Source organism: Strix uralensis, chromosome 24, assembly GCF_047716275.1.
Source record: "Strix uralensis isolate ZFMK-TIS-50842 chromosome 24, bStrUra1, whole genome shotgun sequence".
NCBI classification, from domain to species: Eukaryota; Metazoa; Chordata; class Aves; order Strigiformes; family Strigidae; genus Strix; species Strix uralensis.
In genome coordinates this window covers 7,834,854-7,853,765 of record NC_133995.1, presented here as the reverse complement: position 1 = coordinate 7,853,765, position 18,912 = coordinate 7,834,854, and the positions used below count along the sequence as shown (strand labels likewise).

Sequence of the window (18,912 nt, the reverse complement as noted above, 5' to 3'; positions counted from 1 at the left end):
ACCAGCTTTGAGCTTGGTCCTTCTGGCCGAGGAAGTCTCCTGATTATGCAGTGGAGTGGTAACTTTGCTTTCTCATACGGCAGGGAACATTATTCCATAGCCTTTCATCATACCGAGGCTTAAACAAGTTTAAGGATATGGTAGCATAAGCATTTAATCTCTATTACTCACTCGTTGACATCTCAAGCGTCAGGGCCGGTTGTTTAGCAACAACCGCTGGGTTCAGAACCAGCTCAACATACTGCGTCCGCCCTCTCCATTACTTCAGCAGTAGCCTGTCCTCAGAACGGCAGCCTGGGAGAGAGGGAGAGAGAGAAGGGCTGTATTTACACACAGACACCCGCCCCGACCGAATTTTGGTGGTCTGGTTACAAAGGCCGCACGCGCTGCGGTTTTCTCCCCGACGCCATTCCTTTGCGCAGTACCGTGGAGGGGAGGACGCCATCTCCAACGGCAGTGCGGTGGTAGGAGAAGGAAGGGAAGAAGAAAACAGATAGTAGGTGCCACTCCCCACTTCTTTTCCTCTTTCCCATCTCCATCTTTCTTGCCTCCCCTCCTTTTCTGCCAGATTCCATAGGGAATTTCAGAGTCTGACTGCAGTCATCACAACCCCTCCTGACTCACTGAGCCTTCGCTGGCTGTAGCTGGCTCCCTTGGAGCATCCTTGCCTCCTGCAGCGCCAGTTCCGCAGAGCAGGGGAACAACAGGAATAGCAGCAGCGACGGTGGTCCCTGCAGCAAGACGGACAGGCATAAACACACACACATATAGGAACAGTACAGGCAGCCGCGAGGGTTATACTGTACAGCCAGGAGCTGGACTAAGGAACGATGCTCGGCTGCATGGAAGACGGGTGGGTTGAGTCTGCCTTACCCCTGAACGGACAACCCTTTGCGCTGTTCCCCATCACAGTTGTGGGGCAGGGGACCTCATTAATTTGCAAAGCTCGGGCTTCTTAATGGCATTTCTCTGTCCTGCAACTGGCAACCGGTATACTTGCTTGGGCATACGCGTACTTTGTGAGTATCTGTGTTCAGCGTAGGGATGCGTTTGTTTTTATTCCTTTCGCTACTATCTTTTTGCCACAGTGATCAGTTTAATTGTGACTAAATGCACGGAGGGTAAGGAGACAGAGATAAAAGAGGAGTTATTTCAATGTTAAACTTCGGCTGTAAATCTCATTACTCAGGAATTGAGGTTACTGTCAGCAGGTAAATCTGTGGGACTGGCAAGAAACAAGGCTAAGAAGGGCACACGGCAGATTTCTGTAGGACGGCAGCGATTTTGCGCATAGGGATGGTATTGTTACTGTGTGTTAGCTGTATGTGGCTAACTGTTCCATAATGGTTTTCTGCGTGTTGCTGCAAAAGGACTTGGGAAAGCTGTGATTTCTTCCTCCCTCTAACACTTGTGTGTGTGACACTGTGTAAGCTGATTCATTTTTCTGTATTTTGGTTTCCTCCCTTTGTAAAGTGGGGTTTGTCGTATCTCTCAGCCTTAGTGCGGCATTATGACGCAGTGTTCGTTAATGCGTTGGGTCTGTCGGCAAAATACGTGCAATTTTCTTGGGAGTTTTGCCTGTTCAAGAACCGCAGAATTTGGTAAAGGAAGTTAAGGATTGCAAATGCTCACAACATAAATTTAAAAGCATTACCATCTTATTCTTCTCTGATATGGAAGGAAGGCTCCCGGGCTGACGAGGCAGCCATGATCTCCTTCTGCACTTGTTTTGCCGATGGTCATGTTACAGCTGTGACGCAGTCCGATTTTGCTGTTGGTTCCTGTCTGTGCTTTACGGAGTTGAGCTGATGAGGGCACAAGCTTGAATACAGTTAGAGAGATTAATTTAATATTGATGTTAAAGTTCGCAACCATACCTGAAGTGGCAGGGATATCGGCATCCACCTATTTCACCGCCCACAAACGGTGAGGGAATTGGAATGAACACGACAGCACCCCTAGCCATTTTGTTGCTCACAGAGTAGACTCTAAGCCTGCAGCGCTGCTGCTGCTGCTGCTGCTGCTGTTAATTTCCATGTTATACAAATACAGCGTTGGGCTCTGTGTCAGGAGCTTTACTGATGCTGTGAGAAGCTTAAAGTCTATGAGCAAATGTTTTTCTTATTTGGGAAAATTCATTAAAATGTCCATACGCCAAATATTCTACCTTCACTTCTCTTGCAAATCACTTCCAGACCTGTCCAGAAAAATCACTGCTGCCACGTATTTTTTCTGAAACTTGTTCGTGGTGTTTTCTTACAGTTTAATATGGGTGTGGCTGGAGGAGGGTAAGATTTAAGGCAGTTAAGTATCTGTATCGCTGATGCTAATGCACAGAGATGTAGGCAAGAGATACGAGTTGCCCATATCCTCTGTATATCTGTATACAGATATAGATAGTGCCAAGCCTAGGTTGTGAGGATGCCCTTGTTATGGAACGAGAAGGGAGTACTCTGTTCTGTTCTCACCCACCCAAAAGCTTTGGTGCAAAGGCAGCCGTAGAAAAGGCCAAGGCGGGAATCTCACAAAATGGTTTCAACAGCATTTAGAGATGCCAGCGCCGTTTATACTGGCACGGCTCCGAGAGAGGTACCGTGAGCTGCCTGCTGCAAGGTCATTCCCCTGACTCATTGTCAGCAACCAGTTGGTTCAGGAACTCCCGATCCACATTTCTTGCAACTGTGGCAGCGCTTGAGTCCTGAACCTGGAGGTGAGGCTTGAAAATTAATTCTACTGCAGTAGTGGGCCACCGAGTCCAAAACTGTAGATCCAAAAAATCCTGCATCTCTGAAGCATTTTAAAATCCGTATCTATAATTTGTTTCTTGAGCTAACTACAAAAACTTTGCACTAGTTCCCTCATCCCCTTTTCCCTCAAGACTTCCTCTGGGCTGCTGGGAATCAGGAGTGGCATGTATTTAAAGATTAGGCATCAACTTACACCGTGTTCCATAAAAAAGAGAAAAAAGTGACTGCATATATTTGCGTTTCTGTTCCTGTGGTTGTTCTCAGGTGGACTCCGCAGGCTGCTCTAGGTTCACCAGTGTCTGACACACTAGTGTTGTCTCTCACGTGCTTTCAGTTTCAGGTACCTCAGCTCTGTCTTGTCCCCTCCCATGTTTCCATACTTTTCTCCAGTGTCCCTGTTTGTCCACGTCACTATAATTGCAGTTGACTGAGGGTAACGTCAACCATGGATATGTTAGGGCTGGCTCTAGTCTTCTCAGCTTCACAGGCAGCAGTGGAGTGGTTAATGCCTCAAGGATCTTGAGCAAAATAACTTAGTTTGTCCCCATCTTTGCAATAGCAAAGTTGAATTTGGGGGCATGTTATCTGGCTCCTTTTGAAGAGAGAGGAACAGGGGGGGCAGTGCAGGCCAAGCATGGACACGAGTGGCCCCTTCCTGCTCACAGTGTGGCTAGCCCACCTACCCAAGCCTCCAGCCCCGGGCAGCCTCCTGCCCTGACCATGCTTAAAGTCAGCCTTAGCCTTCAGATATCACTATTCTCTAGTTTTTGAAGGGAAAGAACCTGGCTGCTAATCCTGATGCCAGTGACGACTCTTCGCCTACAGGGAGGCATATGTGATAGCTTGTCTGCTAAAAACTGAGCCAACACAGTGTGATTCAGACCTTAAGCTTTCCAAGGAAGAGAGCTATTTCTGAGTTAAGCACATCTCTTCAGCTCCCCACACAAACACTATCCAGCGCAAATGGTGCATAGTAGGTGTCCAACAGCAGCCACTGGTTTTGTATTTGGATATACAGCTCAAATGCGGCTTAAACATTGACGATGGCTCTCAAACAGAGAGTGAAGTTTCGGTGATAGACAGAATGATGGAAATCCTGGGAACAGGTACAAACCTGCTCACGTGCTCAGGGGAGTCAGCCAGGAGTTCGGTCAGTGCTTTTCTCCAGCTTTTCTGCCAGGTCCTTCTGCTGTGGATAGAGTTAAGATACGGCAGGGCGCTGAAGGCATGCTGTCAGACGTCTGGTTTAAGGGCAAGCTATACTTCAGTGAACATCCAGCAGTATTTGTTTCCTTATGCTCTTCACTGGCACAGGTCATGCTTTTGTCTCTTGAACAACACAAAGAAAAATATGACTTCCCTTGACTTCACCTAAAGTAGCTGGAATGGTAGTGTTGGGGGAACACCATGTTCCTGAACTGACTATACAAATCACAACAATAATCTCCCTGTGACTGCTTTCAAGACCTGCAATCAATACTTTATACTTCAAGGTGATGCTTAGGTACAGAAGTTAGGAACAAAAAATTACTTTTCTGGTTTCACCTACTTTGGTGGGTATTTTTTTTTTAGTGCAGTTAGTTTTGTAATGTGCTGTTCAGTCAAGCTGTGTATGGCTAAATTTGATGAGTTTTCATTGCTGCACCTTCCTACTGCTCCTCCATGGCCTAGGTCATGTAACTGCAACACTTTTCTTCCCCTGTGTAAACTTGCCCAGTTTCACCTCACTGTTCCTTGTGAAATCTGAAATCCTCCATAGGATTCAGTGGTTCAGTAGTTCCTCTGCCCTCCAAACAGGCTGTGGTTTTGCCTAGGAACTGTCATGAAAGCAAAGGTGGAAGAAAACTGTATGACTCCAGGCAAGTCAAAGCCATTTCAGATGAGCAGACGGGAATCACACGATTAGAAACTGTAGCCCTAGTATCTAGAATGGTCACCCTGCTAAAACTGCTCCCTTCAGTTCAGAATACTTTTGGGACGAGGGAAAGCAAGTAGCAAGTAAGTGTTACATTTTACTTAACAGTCTGAAACAAAGTTCTGGGATCTGGAAAAAACAGGTCTTGTGAATAAATCCTAATTATTTTAGTGATGTGGCTCTGTTATGAACTATCTCCAAAAGATCTGTGATCTGCAAATTAAAGGTCTCTTGCACTTTTTTTTTAGCCTCCTTTGTTAGACCCAAGCACCACAGCAAATGTGGCTCAGTACGGCAGAACCATAAAATGAGGGCTGGTACGGCCCATCACATCACCCCGTGTGCCTGGGTCAGTGCTAGTGTTGAACTATCCTGCCCTCAAAATGAGGATCGCTGCATCCGAACCACCAGCTCCTGTTTGCCAGTGCTGACTGCCAGACCGTGGCTCAGCACTGTTTAGGAGAATCCTGGTTGGCACCAAACCCACGCAGGGAATGAGCTCTGTCAAAACTCCCTCAAAGCAGCAAGAGTTAAGCACACACTAGCGTGCCTTCAGGGAGGCTGCCATGCAGAGAAAAGGCTAAGATGCACCTCTCAGACCTCACCACACGCCAAATTTCAGCCATCGCAGACACCACCTATCACCTGGCCTGCCCTAAATTACCTGGAAAAGCTGCTTCTCCCTATGTTAAATGAGCACACAAAAACCTGGCCTCCCCCTCACCCCCAAACCCTTGAACAATTGGACCATTTTAAAAAATGGGTTAGAATGATAGGCAGCTTGTTGACAGCTCAGCACAGTTAGACAAATGCTAGTGAGTGCTCCGACAGATTACCCTTAATAGGAATTGAAATTAGTGACTCGAATGTCAAGCAGGCCTGACTGTCCCACTGCTCAGATAGAGCTAAAAGGGACAAAAAGCTCTACAGGCTTTTACCCGCAGCACGCCGCGGCCCGGCGTTCAGCCTACCTTTGGTTTTTGGCGGGAGGGGGGCAGATAGCACAAAGGTTGCAGCCCCAGAGTGCCTGGCTTTTAACTTTACTATTTATACTGCAGTTGTACAATAGTAGGACTAAAGCAATAGGCTACGTTCAACTCCGGAATGCGATCTGGAGTTTCCATTCTGGTCCTAATCAAGGTAAAAAATCTCCATTATGCTTTAAACCCATGAGGGAAGTACATGTTTCTGCTGCCCACAACAGCAGTAGCATCTCTGGAGCCATCTTCTAGTCCCAGGTGTCACCTTCAGTAAGCAGTGCAGCATCTACCCCACCTCTGCCCAGCCTGGGTCAGCGCTGCCGCTGACACAGAACGCATTACGCACTAGCGACTGGCTCCGACTGCAAGTCAGGGCACATCTGTCCATACCTGACCTACGCAACACCACACAGTAACAGAACTGCTCAACAAACAGATAGATGCAGTTACACGCTCCTCCGGGCTGAGGAAGCTTTTTTGAAACCTTAGAAGTTCACTCATTTCAACTCCCCTTACAGGTCACCACTTGCACTGTCACACCCCTCTGTCCTGCACCTGGCCTTGGTCTGACTCATTCCTTGATGTGAGGATGATGCATCAAGCTCAGATTTTCTGCGTGTAAAATGGGAATACTTTCTCCAGGGGAGACCAGAGTCTGACGAACCATGAGTTTCACTCTGTGATTTGAAAATGGAGGAAAAGATGCACACAGGGTCATGCAGAGGTCTGGTTTGCTTACTGTGGAAGCCCCAGAAGTGCCTTGATTTATAAGCTATAGGTTGTAAAAAATCAGGTCTGTGACATCCAGGCTTGCCTTGGTCCTGCAGACTAGATTAAAGGTCTTAGGCTAGGGAGGAAGTTCCCTTTCATGGGGGAGGCAGGGATTTCTTCCCTTTTTGCCTTTGTCTCGTGTAGAATGCATAAAGCAGTATGAAATCTGTGAAAGGCTTTGAGATGTTCCTCTGAAAGAAGCTACAGGACAGTATTACTACTAAAACATGTCTGAAAAGGGAGTAAAAAACCTGAACATTGTACTTTTTCTACTATTATTTATTGAAAACTCCAGAACACTTTGACAAAGCCAACTATAGCTGACAGTATTGGCTTGTCTCCACCCGTGTGCGCCCATATGCACACATTCAGCACACACCAACAAACGGTCGTGACAAGCACCAATTTATTTTTCTACATGTGTGCATATTAATAGTTGAGTGCTGTGTATCACAGCATTTTGAACTGCTCTCTTCTTCTCCTCCCCTCTGCATGCTGCCTGCCCAAGCATGCTATTAGGTTTGGAAAGAACAGCATCTGCTGTCACAGATGTATCCTTTGCGAAAAGCTGTACCTGCAGCTTGGCAGAAAGGGCTGACACCTTCTGGGGAGCTTGTTAAGGCAACAGGACAACCTTCAGGTGGCCTGGAGGAGGGGCAGCAGCATCTTAATTATGCTGAAGTGAAACCTGGTTTTATCAAACTATAAATAATGAATGAGCCATTGGTCTTCACCTGCGGCATGATATTTCTGGAAAGGTTAGGCTCCCTTGGAGCGGGGAGGGGAAGGTATGCATCGGTGTTCAGACCCAGTTCAGACTCTGGAAGTCCCATACCTGCAGAGAAGCTCTCGTTTTCAGCAGCACAAACATAAGTGACATTTCCACCAACCGTTTTTGAAAACCCTACCAAAGATTTCTTTATACTGTTAAGGCACACGCTTACTACCGAGACAAGAAAAAAGCAACCTGACTTTGAGCCTGTTTCTGAAAGATGCTGCTGTGGTACTTTATCTGTGCTGGAACTGACCTCTTGTCAGCAGTAACTCTCGGCCCAGCTTTTCAGTAGTAAATCTTACGCTGATAATACAGGGTGCCTCATAAATAACTGTGCCAGCAAGACAGACACTGGGGAGGGAACCTGCTTTCCACTTGTCTTTCACCCTGTTGCCCCAGATAATGGATTTAGAAACTACAGCAAATATCCAGACACAGTAATGTAGTACAGTTCTTTCCCCTTCCTCCACTCCCCTTTCTTGGAAGGACGTGCTCTTTTTCTCTGAGCTTTTCCTCTGCTGCCTGTGGGTGTGCATTAGGATGTAGGCACTGAAGCAGATTCTTGGAGCTGGTTACAAAACTAATGCAAAGAGTTGCCAAAAACCCAGGACATCAATAAGTGAAACTCCCAACTCCACTTCTGCTGCACTTTATTCCATTTTACGTCAGCTTCTGCATCGGCACAGGTTAAACAGGGTGTCCAGGGTTTGATAGTTCCTGAATTATGCATGTGAGTAGTCATGGACAAGCTTCAAGACGCCCCATCTACTCCCGCTGTACTGGGACACGTACGCTGCCAGTTAACTACCACGGCTGTGCTGCACAACAGCACTGCTCAGACCTATTCCATTTCCAATAACCGTCAGCCACTCATTTTCACACTCCTACTTCCTTGACAACTTTCGTTGAACCATTTACAGTTAGATTTGCAAACGCTCCCTTTTTTAGGTTTCGTTCTGACCCACACTCAAAGTAGTTCCCATGCAATTTATTTTCATTGTCCCTACAGAATTTAAAACTTGTCTCACAAAAATCCGCAGCTCCTTGATAAAAGCATGCTATTTACAAGCCGTGTGATACAGCTGATGAAGGAAGCTCCATTGTGATAGTTACATTTCCTTTCCCCGTCACAAGAAGCACCTGATGTGTCCTGTCCTCTCTTGAGATCAGTGAGTGATAGAAAGCCAGACCATTCTCTACCTTGGACAGAGTGAGGTTTATAGCCTGGTTCCATCTGCAATGGCATGAAAAAAGTGTTCCTGTACAGCACAGACTTCGCCCCCACCCCATCAGTATCATACTCTGCACTGCTAAGTCAGACCTCTGTCACTACTTGCTGGGAAGGGCTTCAGTATATTCCACCTGGTTATGAAAGGAAATGACAGTCACTGCCAGAGTGGTGGGTTTCTTCATCACATACTTCATTTCTCCTACACCAGCCTCAACTAGTCACGAGATGTCAAAAGCATGTGTGTCAATAAAGTAACTAACCCAAAGTTATCTGCCTTACTTTCTAATAAAATTAAATAAATGAATTTTTCTCTAGGTACGGTGGAGATGGAAGGATTTTCTCTCTCAGCCTGCAGCCATACACGAGATGTGTCTTCCTCTGGAAGCTGGTTTCACATGGTGGCTTAGATTTTCCCACTTTGTATCTAGCACCATTTGAAATCAGTGTTCTAGGAGCAAGAATTACAGCGTGGGAGCAGATCAAGCAGCTGCTAACTTCACTAATGGCCTCTACTCCTTAAACCAGCACTTTTTCCAATGGTTTTTTTTTTGCCAGCTATCCACTTTGTAACATCATCTGATTTCTAGACACTTACAGAACCATTGTATACACCCCCTCAAGGTAGGGCCACGACAGGAACAGCTTCCTTTAAATGTATTTCGACTTAATAAACAATGGATACTGAGTTAAAGTTGTCCAGAGTAAAGTGATCCGAAAGTTGCATGAAAACCAACGTAGTACTTCTTGCATTGTGACAGGCAGACTACACTTCCTTTACTATACAATCACTAGGACCCTAACATTTAATTTACTAACTTAGAGCAAATGTACTTCCACTCTGTGCTTGGGGACTCTATCGCCACAGAATTACCATTCCATAGCTCCCAGAGACTTGCTCTGCAAACACAGAAACTCCCTCCAACAATTTGATCTCAGCAGTTAAACACAAAAGTGCCTTCAGCAATCATGATGATGTCACACTGGTACACACGGAATCCTCTCCTTTTTCTAGAATTATTTTTTAAGTTTATTGCTGGTAACTTCTAGTAATGTTTCAGTAGACTTCTATACCCTCGCATCAAACCACTAAAATGAAGCTAAACTATTTTTGCTTGACCTCACTATTGTCAAACATGGTATTATACACAGAAAAGACGAGCGCTGTGTGGATGAAGCATTTGATCAGACCACTGAATAGTCGTCTTTAAAGAACGCGTAGCTGTCATCTACAAGAGGATTCTTCTCTGAGCCAGGAAAATGTCTCTTACACAGGCTGACCGATTTCTCTTGGTGTTCAGAGTCTCAGTTTTTGTCTAGCACCATTTGAAATCGGTTATGATGTAGGGGGAAAAGCAACAGTAATGGAAAACTTCATTCCCCCGCCCCCCCAAGTCCTTATAAATAAACACCATCAAAAGCACGATCCTGCATCACAAACACGTATGGTATGCTTTTCTGTTCTCTGACCTGAAGTTACACCTACAGGCCGAACATCCTGCACAAAAGGAGGACAGTCAGCATCACGCTCAACTAGGAGGGATGCTTCAAGAGAAAGCGAAGCATCTGTTCAAACACGTAACTAGGATTCTTCAACTCAAGCCAGCCAGGGCCCATGTGTGAGGGCACAGCCACCTCACCTCCTGACCAGTTATATTCCATGTGCTATTTGTTTGCCTTAACCTGTTATTTACTCAGATTTTTTTATCTTCCTTTTAAATAAAATTGTGTGCTACTTGGTATTGGGCTCTGTCTCAGGTAGACAGATTACATGTTTTCCTGCTGGACAGTATCTAATTGCTGCAAGTCTCTTCATTTCAGTCCCCAGCTCCACTTTCACCCCCGCCCCGATATGAACCACGCTCAGAAGTGAGCATTTACGCTGATTATAAGTGTGACACTGAGAAGCCTACCAACCACCGACACTTCACACTACCTAACATTAAACTAGGTAATGCTGTACCCAAGTTTTGTTACTCCCACTGCGGGAACATCACTTGTTTTACCAGTAGATGGCAACAACACATTTTTATTACATGCAGCCTTTTTCTTAGCACAAAGTTCATGTGTTCGTGACTCTTAATTATCAGTTCCAGATTCTAAGATGAAATAATTCATGCGGGACTGAGTTTCAGAAAAATGGTGCAGACCTCATGACAATTAGGACAAATTCATTTGTAGTGTTTAAGTCAAATTGCCTAGTAGCTGCTATCTCATCACTGCTCACTGCAATCTCAAAACTCCATAGATTGTAAAGCTGTAGTCTACATGCAATCATTCGCAGTCCACGCCAACTGTTTTTGAGTATCACAACCACAAATTCAAAAAAAAAAATATGGCATAATAGTTATTTTTCTATTCCACCCTCTGAAAGGCTTAATTCTATAAGCAGCTGACTCCACACATTTCTTTGAAAAGAAAATTAAGTACATTTTGAGTGTGAGCATCATACAATTAAAAAATAATCCCATTCTACTCAACACGTTACTTAAAAATGCCTGAGCTATATTCCCCTAAGGATTACATCTGTCACACACTGGACACAAGTGCCAGAACACTCTCCGGGCTCTGCTCCTGACTTAGTGTTACATCAGACCAGCCACATGATAACCTGCCTCTTCTCCATCAAGTTTTTACCAAGTCTTTCAGGAGTGAACACTGTAAGGTTTTGGCGGTTCTGGAAAATTCTCTGCAATTCCAAAAGAAAACCAAAAGGCTGCTCAGCAAATTAACACACATTCTCTCCACTACCATTAAGTAATTCTGTGCACAAACTGCAAACTTCCATCTCAAGAGTTACCACCTAACCCAAGCTTGGTACGTGAAAAAGCATCTTAAGAATAATGGGAAAACAGCTGCTTACCACATGACGAATGAAAGACAAACACTTACTGCTAAATAATTTAACATTTTTATTTGTAATATTACAAGTCATCACTAGTCTTTACATCTGGAAAAAAGTGTAAAAATAAGGCCATTTTTTACAGTTATTTCACTTTAGCATTAAGTGCATTTCAGCATATTTTTAAACATTGCAGATGCCATACATAATCAGGCTAGCTAGCGACCAACACACTCAATTCCCAGTATATCATCATAGTGTTTACAAACAATTATCAAACTAGGTATCAGCTAGGCAATGAACAGCAAGTCATTCTGTGTAGCCAAAACCCCCTTTTTAATAACCAGAGACTATTATGAACTCTGACAATACAACTGCTGGGATTGTCCCAAAAAGCCCTATAAAGCCCTAAACAGTTCTATGTTATCCAAACAGTCTGCTCACAACAGTGGAGAGCGGTGCCAATCCACCAGACGAGCAAGAATAGTTTAAATGCTGCTTCAGCCATCTGAAGTGAGGCAATTTGGCTTTTCTGGGAAAATTGGTTCTTGTAAGCTGCCTGTATGTTGATAGCAAACTCAGAGATTCACAAAGCCAAAATCTGTCCTAATTAAGCTTTTGGTTTTAATAAGGAACTAGAAGTAGCCAATATGCATTTAAAGTAACAGCTATCAACGCACATCTGAGTCTCAATTCGTGGCAAACGCTGTGATGGGAGCTCCTGGAGTCACGGTCATGACTAAAACACTTCCTGAAGCAAGCAGCTACCTAAAGAGACCACATCTACCGCCACTGCCAGCGCACCCGTTCCTTCACTCCCGCAACTAAGCTGGTTTGGTCTTCCTTTAACGTGAAAAGGGGGGCTGACAGGGAAAGGTTTCTGTTTCTCAACGGGTATCCGATGCTAAACCTAGCACTACCGAGCTAGATGTAGCACTCTAGTCTGTATACAGAGATTTGAAATGCTGTATGTGGAATACATGATTTCAAGTAACAAAGGCAAGGAAGTTAGATCCATACGGGGCCCCTTCTACCCTGAAAAGCAACAAAGTTCTCTCCAAAACTGACATCAAAGCTCCATAAAAATCAACTGTCCTAAGGAGTTTATGCTGTGCTCCTGACAGATGGCTACCACTGATTTCTCAGCAGTTCCTTTACTTTGGTACCTTCTGTCAACAGGCCAACAAATTCAAAGATGGGCCACCTTTGCTACAGAAACCTTCAGTTTTCCATTCCAACAAATCCACTGTAGCCTTTCTGGGACTATATCAAAGCAACAGAAATACATATGGCTTTTTTCCTTCTTAAAGGCAATGGAAAAGCTATACAACTCTGATTTAAAGGCACATTTTAATTCAATAGATATACAGAAACCAACCTGGGCAAACGAAGAGGTAGTATATGTAAGATCTAAATTGTGATAGGTTCAAAAAGACATAGCCTTAAATGGCACCAATCTCTTAAGGAAATTAATAATAAAACATTTCAGAATACAAGAGAACATAATCATTTGCACCACCTCAACTGCAAAAATGAACAAGGAGCACATCTGGATTTTAATGAGCAGAACTAATATTGGATAGTCTTCTGTAAGAAAAGAGGTAGCACTGAAGGCAGCAGGCAGCAGCAGCTGGTACTATGACAGCGATACGTCCAGTACTCCCGCCGACACAGACACTCTTGCATGCTACAGGTATGTGCCTTTACGGCTACTTCACATACACAGAAAAGACAATATGATTGGCCCATAAGGAAAAGCAGATAGATGTATATATGTATTCTTTTTACCCTATTAATGATCTCCTACTGCAGTTAATCAGTAGTATAAGACATAGTACAAGATATTAATCTATAGAAACTCAATGCAAGTGCAATCATTTTCCATTTCTGATGGGTATATTCAACTGCAAATTCCCTCCCACCCCCCAAAAGGGTCATTCATGCTTTACAGCTCTTATATTCGGCAGTACATGGAGTGCTGTCACGTTTCCTACAAACAAAAAAACAAGTCAAATCAGAGATTTTACATTTAAATAGTTTTCACATTTATTCTGAAAGCACATCCTTAGTTTTATCATTAAATCAACAGGTAAACTCATGAAACTAAATGATTATTTGTCCTCTTCTTACTAAGCAACAGCTAGACTGAGGAGATTTTTGCTTTATGTCATCTACTAGGCTGTTAAGAACAACTCAGAGTAAAAGAGCATTTGATCCAAATGGATCATTTCAAGTGATGAATGGACCATGCCTGAGTATTATCAAAAACTGAGAACAGACAGAACTTAGTTACAGGATTCCTAACTAATCTGGAGACTACATCAGGAGCATTCCTTACAATTTATTTTAAATACAGTATGTTGTTTAGTACATATTTTATAACCAGAAGCTGAATATTAGTTTGTGAGAATTTTGAATCTGTAGTCCACTAACAGCAAATTTGCAATACTTAAACATATGAGGATTAAAGTTCATAATTACATCCATATATATGTGCTTTCAAGTTCTTGAATAACTCCTGTTTTGCTTTGCAGAATAAAACCCATACCAAACCTCTGCACTATTGCTCTAGGTCTCTAAGGAGTTCCAGATACACTAAGAAAAGCTCAGGCATTACCAGTGTGTACACACACACCAGACCATTAATTTCTCTTATCACTGTCATGTGCAAAAGGTAAGATTGGAAATAAGAACTCTATCCTATCTCTTGACTCCTTTTTTTCCTCTCTCCAAAAATAAGCCAACTAATCCAGAAAACTAATCCCATCTCAACTAGAAACATCTTACTAAAGATGATATTCCTTAATCCATACATTATTCTGGAAGAAACTCCAAGCTTAATTTTCACATACGCCATCTCAAACTTAGCAAAACCACTGAAAAGTCACTTGTTCTTTAAAATACAATCAAGACTATGCATTTGAAAAGACCTTTACCTCAAGTTAGAATAAGACAACGTTTCAACCACTGCCTTCTCAGAATTTGTGCAATGGAGAAAAGGGACACAAATGAAGATACTAGTTTACAAAAGCATTTGTGGTGCAAATTCTAACTGTTAAGGTAGTAATGACAAAACACTGATGAGGAACAGTCAAAGCTGTCCTGTCTCAAATCTGTTCTGCTCTAACAAGGTTTGAAGAGTCAGGTGTTTGAAAGCCGATTCGACCCTACACAAGTGCAGGAGCAATCGTAACTGTCACCAAACACATCTGACTACTGGACCATGCACTAGTTTAAAATACAGCAGAGGAAGTGAGTTCCAAACAAGCAACTATATTTTGACCCTTTTTGACAGAACTCTGAATTTGAAAAGAAATGACCTTTTATAAAAAGGTTTAAAAAGAAGACCCCGTTTGCACCTTTATTTATTTTTCTTCTAGAAAGTTGAAAATACAGATGAGTCAGTAATTCTGAGAGACATAATCTGGTTTTCTCTGAAGGGATGCACGCTGCCTTTATAATTCTAGTGCCCATGTAATGTGGCAAAGTTGGTTTCCAGCTCCAACAGTCTTCTAATTACAGGGAATTATACTATTAGCTAACAAAAGTAACACACCACTGGAATCTATTTCACATTACTACAACAGGTGCAAACATTCTCCTGAGTATGTACGTAGTTTCTACCTTACAGAAAAATATGCTACTCATTCTTTAAAGACAACCCAAAACTAAGATATGCAATACACAACCACTGGAAGCTCTCATTTATGCCGCTGGATGATAATTCTTTATGTAATATAGCCTATTCTCCCAAAATGAATGAGTGGCTATTATAGTCTTCCCTATGGGAAACTGAGGTTCACTGCTAGGTAGATTCCACACTTCTGAAATTCTAAGTAAACCATAACAAAAAAAGGCACTTAAGCTTCATTGCAAAAATCTAAATTAAGTGGAAAGTGTATACCTTTTCAAGATTCAATTAATTCATTTGTGCAGTTTCTTCCATCTCAGCTGGTACATTAGTTTTTAAAATACATGTTTCCTTGCAACTCTCATCAACTGTATATGAGCTGAACAGCAGAAGGGGAAAAAGGTCTAATTGAATGTCCTATAAAACTGGCAGATTAAACACACAAGAGAGGGCAAGAAAAGATTTTTGCTGTAGTTTGAAGACTAAAACCCAGCAAGTATGAGGTACTGGAAGCACAACAGTTCACACAAGCTCAGCTACATCAAGAACCCAGAAAACTAAATAGGGACATCTAGGTCTTAATAGAAGGAAATTAGATCAGGGTTTTCAGACAAGAAAGAGGTTTAATAGTCAGATGCTCACAGCAAGGAAGCTTAAGGAAAGCATTGGGCACGATAAGACTTTTCACGTTGCAAAACTTTCAGGAATATAACATCCTTTCATTTTCGATGACGTTGCTTTAGATCCCTCCTCCTTTCTACACCCTGAGAAGTCTCTCCACAGATGAAGGCAGAAAGTGCTGCCCTAACACTGTTAACTCCCAGGTGCTCTTATTGGACCATCCAGATTGCAGATTATCCAAGTCACAGATGAGAGCAGGGAGTTACTCAGCAGTGCACAGGCACACAGCCACTCGGCTCACAGGGCCACTGGCCCTCGTAACTACACTGTACTGCCTAGATGGAAGATACTAAGGCTAAGATACTGCATATAAGCTAGCTTTAGGGTTTAGTACTGTGTGTACTTCACTACAAATAAGAACCACAGGAATATTTCCTCTGGTTTGCTTTATTTATAGCATCCCTTGCTTTGCTTCACATACCCCAGATAAATTCCAACAGATTTTGTCAAAGGGTAAGTCAGTTTTGATGAGATGCTTAACATTCCATTTGATGTGTACCACCTAACTTGCTCTGAATTTTCAGTATTTTGTGTGTTACAAACTATTTCTCCAACAAAACAGGCTTTTTTCAAGAAGATAAAAATAAGACATCACTGCAAGAAGCAATGCACAGAGGCATTTAATCCCCTGCCACCCCCCCAGGAAAAAGCATACATAACAATCAGTTGTTTTGAAGATAAAGTTCAAAAGGCCCTATACATCTCATTAAAAACAGAAAAACACTGCTACTTATGCATCTAATATTTTACATAGGGACACCAACCATTGCTGCTGCAGGAGAAAAAACTGAAGTGAATCCACACATTAAACGTTCTAGTAGCAAAGCTGACTCTTTGCTTTTTCAAACAGCACAGGAGCACCAGCTTAGGCCAATTTTTTTTCCTCACATTTTCCTTGTAACTAAGACCATGTTGAGTTATCCAAGGTGCTTCTGATCCAAAACACAAACCACAGTGGTTCTCCAGTTACCCTCCACTGGGTTCCAACAGAACATCTTACGTAGAAGAGAGGAAGCTCCTTAGTTCACCCCCAAGGCTTCCAGTTCATGTAAACCACTCTGGCTCCTAAAGCCTGTGAGACTCAGTGATGCCAGAGGGTGTTCAAGCAATAAAATATCACAAGCTCACACAAGTCAATACTACCACTGCTTTTAAGAGGTAAACTGACATGTTTTAAAGGAGATGCAAACAGTACTTTCCTCGTCAGGTGTGCCTATGCCAAATACAAGCTTAAGTACAGGGTTTTTCCTTCCTTGATATTAGTGCAAGTGTTAATTAGCAGCTTATCTGAATAGCAGACACAAAGTCAAATATATTGTTAGGCACTTTAGCTTTCCATCAGCTGCTATGATAAGCTCACAGGCATTTGAAAAAGAAAGGGCAGATAAAGCTCAAGACACTTACATACACATTAGCACTGCTTTTGCTCAGTCACTTAGAAATTTGCAATAATAATAATAAAAAAAGTAGGCTTACTCACCCATTTTGTGAAAAGAATTTCTTATAGACCCAGAAGGCTGCCAGGAACACCATAACTGCCACAATCACTTTAGGAAGAATTAAAAAAAGCCTTAGAGCAATAAAGATCACCACTACCTCACAAAAAAGCCTCACAAATTTTTAGCAGAAATAGCACTTTCCTCATCCACAGTTCTATACACTCCCCGCTCCCCCCAAATAACCTTAAAATTTGCATGGCTTACTTCACAAATATGTATTTGATGCTTTACTTAAGACTCTTCAAGATAGTTCAGCTCAAGAACAGTGACAACCAGGATGGCAAAACCCCACCAACAAACACTAAACCAGATATGCCAACATCCTAACATTACTTTTTACAGCAAGTTCATAAGAAAGTGGTGGGCTTACAAAAGTGGGTAACAGATGGAAGGCCAGAAGATGGACTAAGCACTTTTGTTTTCTGGCACAGTTATTTATCCACGCTTCCAGTAAACCCAAGCTCTGAAGAGTTTATAAAAGCAACTAAATTGTGGAAGTCTGCCTTTGAAATCTGATGCCTCACAGACATGAAAAAAATACATATTTTACATGAAATTAACCTATAATTGCTAAGTAATCTTAACTTTTCTTGAACTACACAGCTTCAGGAGTAGACAAACATTTTTAAAATAACCAAAACTCTGAAATCATGTCATGTTATGTTACTGCAGTCACAGGTGAGAGAGTATCAACTCCACATCAAAAGTACAATCCACACTGTATCTCGTTCAGGTTTTGTAAGATACTTACCACAGATGATAGCCGTAATATACGCACCTAGAAACAGAGTGAATCAGTATCACAAGAGGAACACATGTGCTTCTTATTCGAACATTATAATAACAATATTCACAAAGTTATTTCAACTAGATCAAACACTTCTGTCAACACAATCCTTGCAGCAGGCCAGTTTATACCATAATATTTAACTTGAAATATTCCTATTTTTAAATGGATTTTACTGAAAATTATTTTTCCTATGTCAAGATAAAGAAGGAAGTTTGTATTAAATGACTTCTCCTGAATACCAAACAATGTCCCCAAGAAGTAAAGCTTCTGTTACGTGTATTTTCACTCTAGCAGAAATTCTTGCAGTTCATACTTACTTAACTGGCAAGTTGGCACTCCAGGAACCCATTGGTTTTCTCCAATATACTGAATACGAGCTTCACCATGTAACGTGTAGCCTGCATAGCACTCAATCGTAATAAAATCCCCAACAGCATATGAAGGTTTTTGTCCATCAATTACTCTACCATAATTTATGACTGGAGTGAAACCAGAACTTGCAGGCCCACCTGGAAAGAGAAGGGGAAAAAAAAAAAAAAAGAAAAAGGAAATAAAGTCCAAGAACAGAGCTGGTACATGAAACAGATTCAAGAAATTGCCATCAAAAAGTCCCTGCATTTGTGTAAATATCAGAAGCTCAGTCAATCCTTAAGACATTTTTTATGCCTCCTGCTTCCTAGAGGCTGCAGATACTTCTGCTGACAGACATGCCTCAGGCGCATGAACAGAAATACAGGTCTCAGCTTCGTTAGGACAAACGGCTGCATCAAAGTAATGACAACCTCTGTTTACATTCTAACAAGCAATCACATGGTGCAAAGCAGGGCAAGAATAAAGTCTGTCATCATCAAAGAATCTTCAAAAAACACTCTCAGAACAGATCTCACGCTGGCTTTTGAACTCAAGGGATTTCCATAAACAAAACTAAGACTGAACAAGGACTCCAACTCTGCCGAAAACTTTCCTCAGTTGCTGAAACTCCACCCCATGATGCTCCCAACCCTAATGTAACCTGTGGGGCCCTGCTGACTGTCCTCTGACTTCCAGGCTCTG

General features: G+C 42.5%; 1 protein-coding gene across 1 annotated transcript in view; it reads right to left on the bottom strand.

The window, feature by feature from the left end:
• Positions 1–18,912, bottom strand: part of CR1 (complement C3b/C4b receptor 1 (Knops blood group)) — a 99,323-nt gene that overhangs the window by 4,289 nt on the left and 76,122 nt on the right. The window contains 6 exon segments of the mRNA XM_074893712.1: positions 172–731; positions 1,655–1,821; positions 3,862–3,936; positions 17,051–17,117; positions 17,821–17,847; positions 18,177–18,368. Coding sequence (XP_074749813.1) covers positions 1,740–1,821; positions 3,862–3,936; positions 17,051–17,117; positions 17,821–17,847; positions 18,177–18,368 — 443 coding nt within the window. The 3' untranslated portion in view covers positions 172–731; positions 1,655–1,739.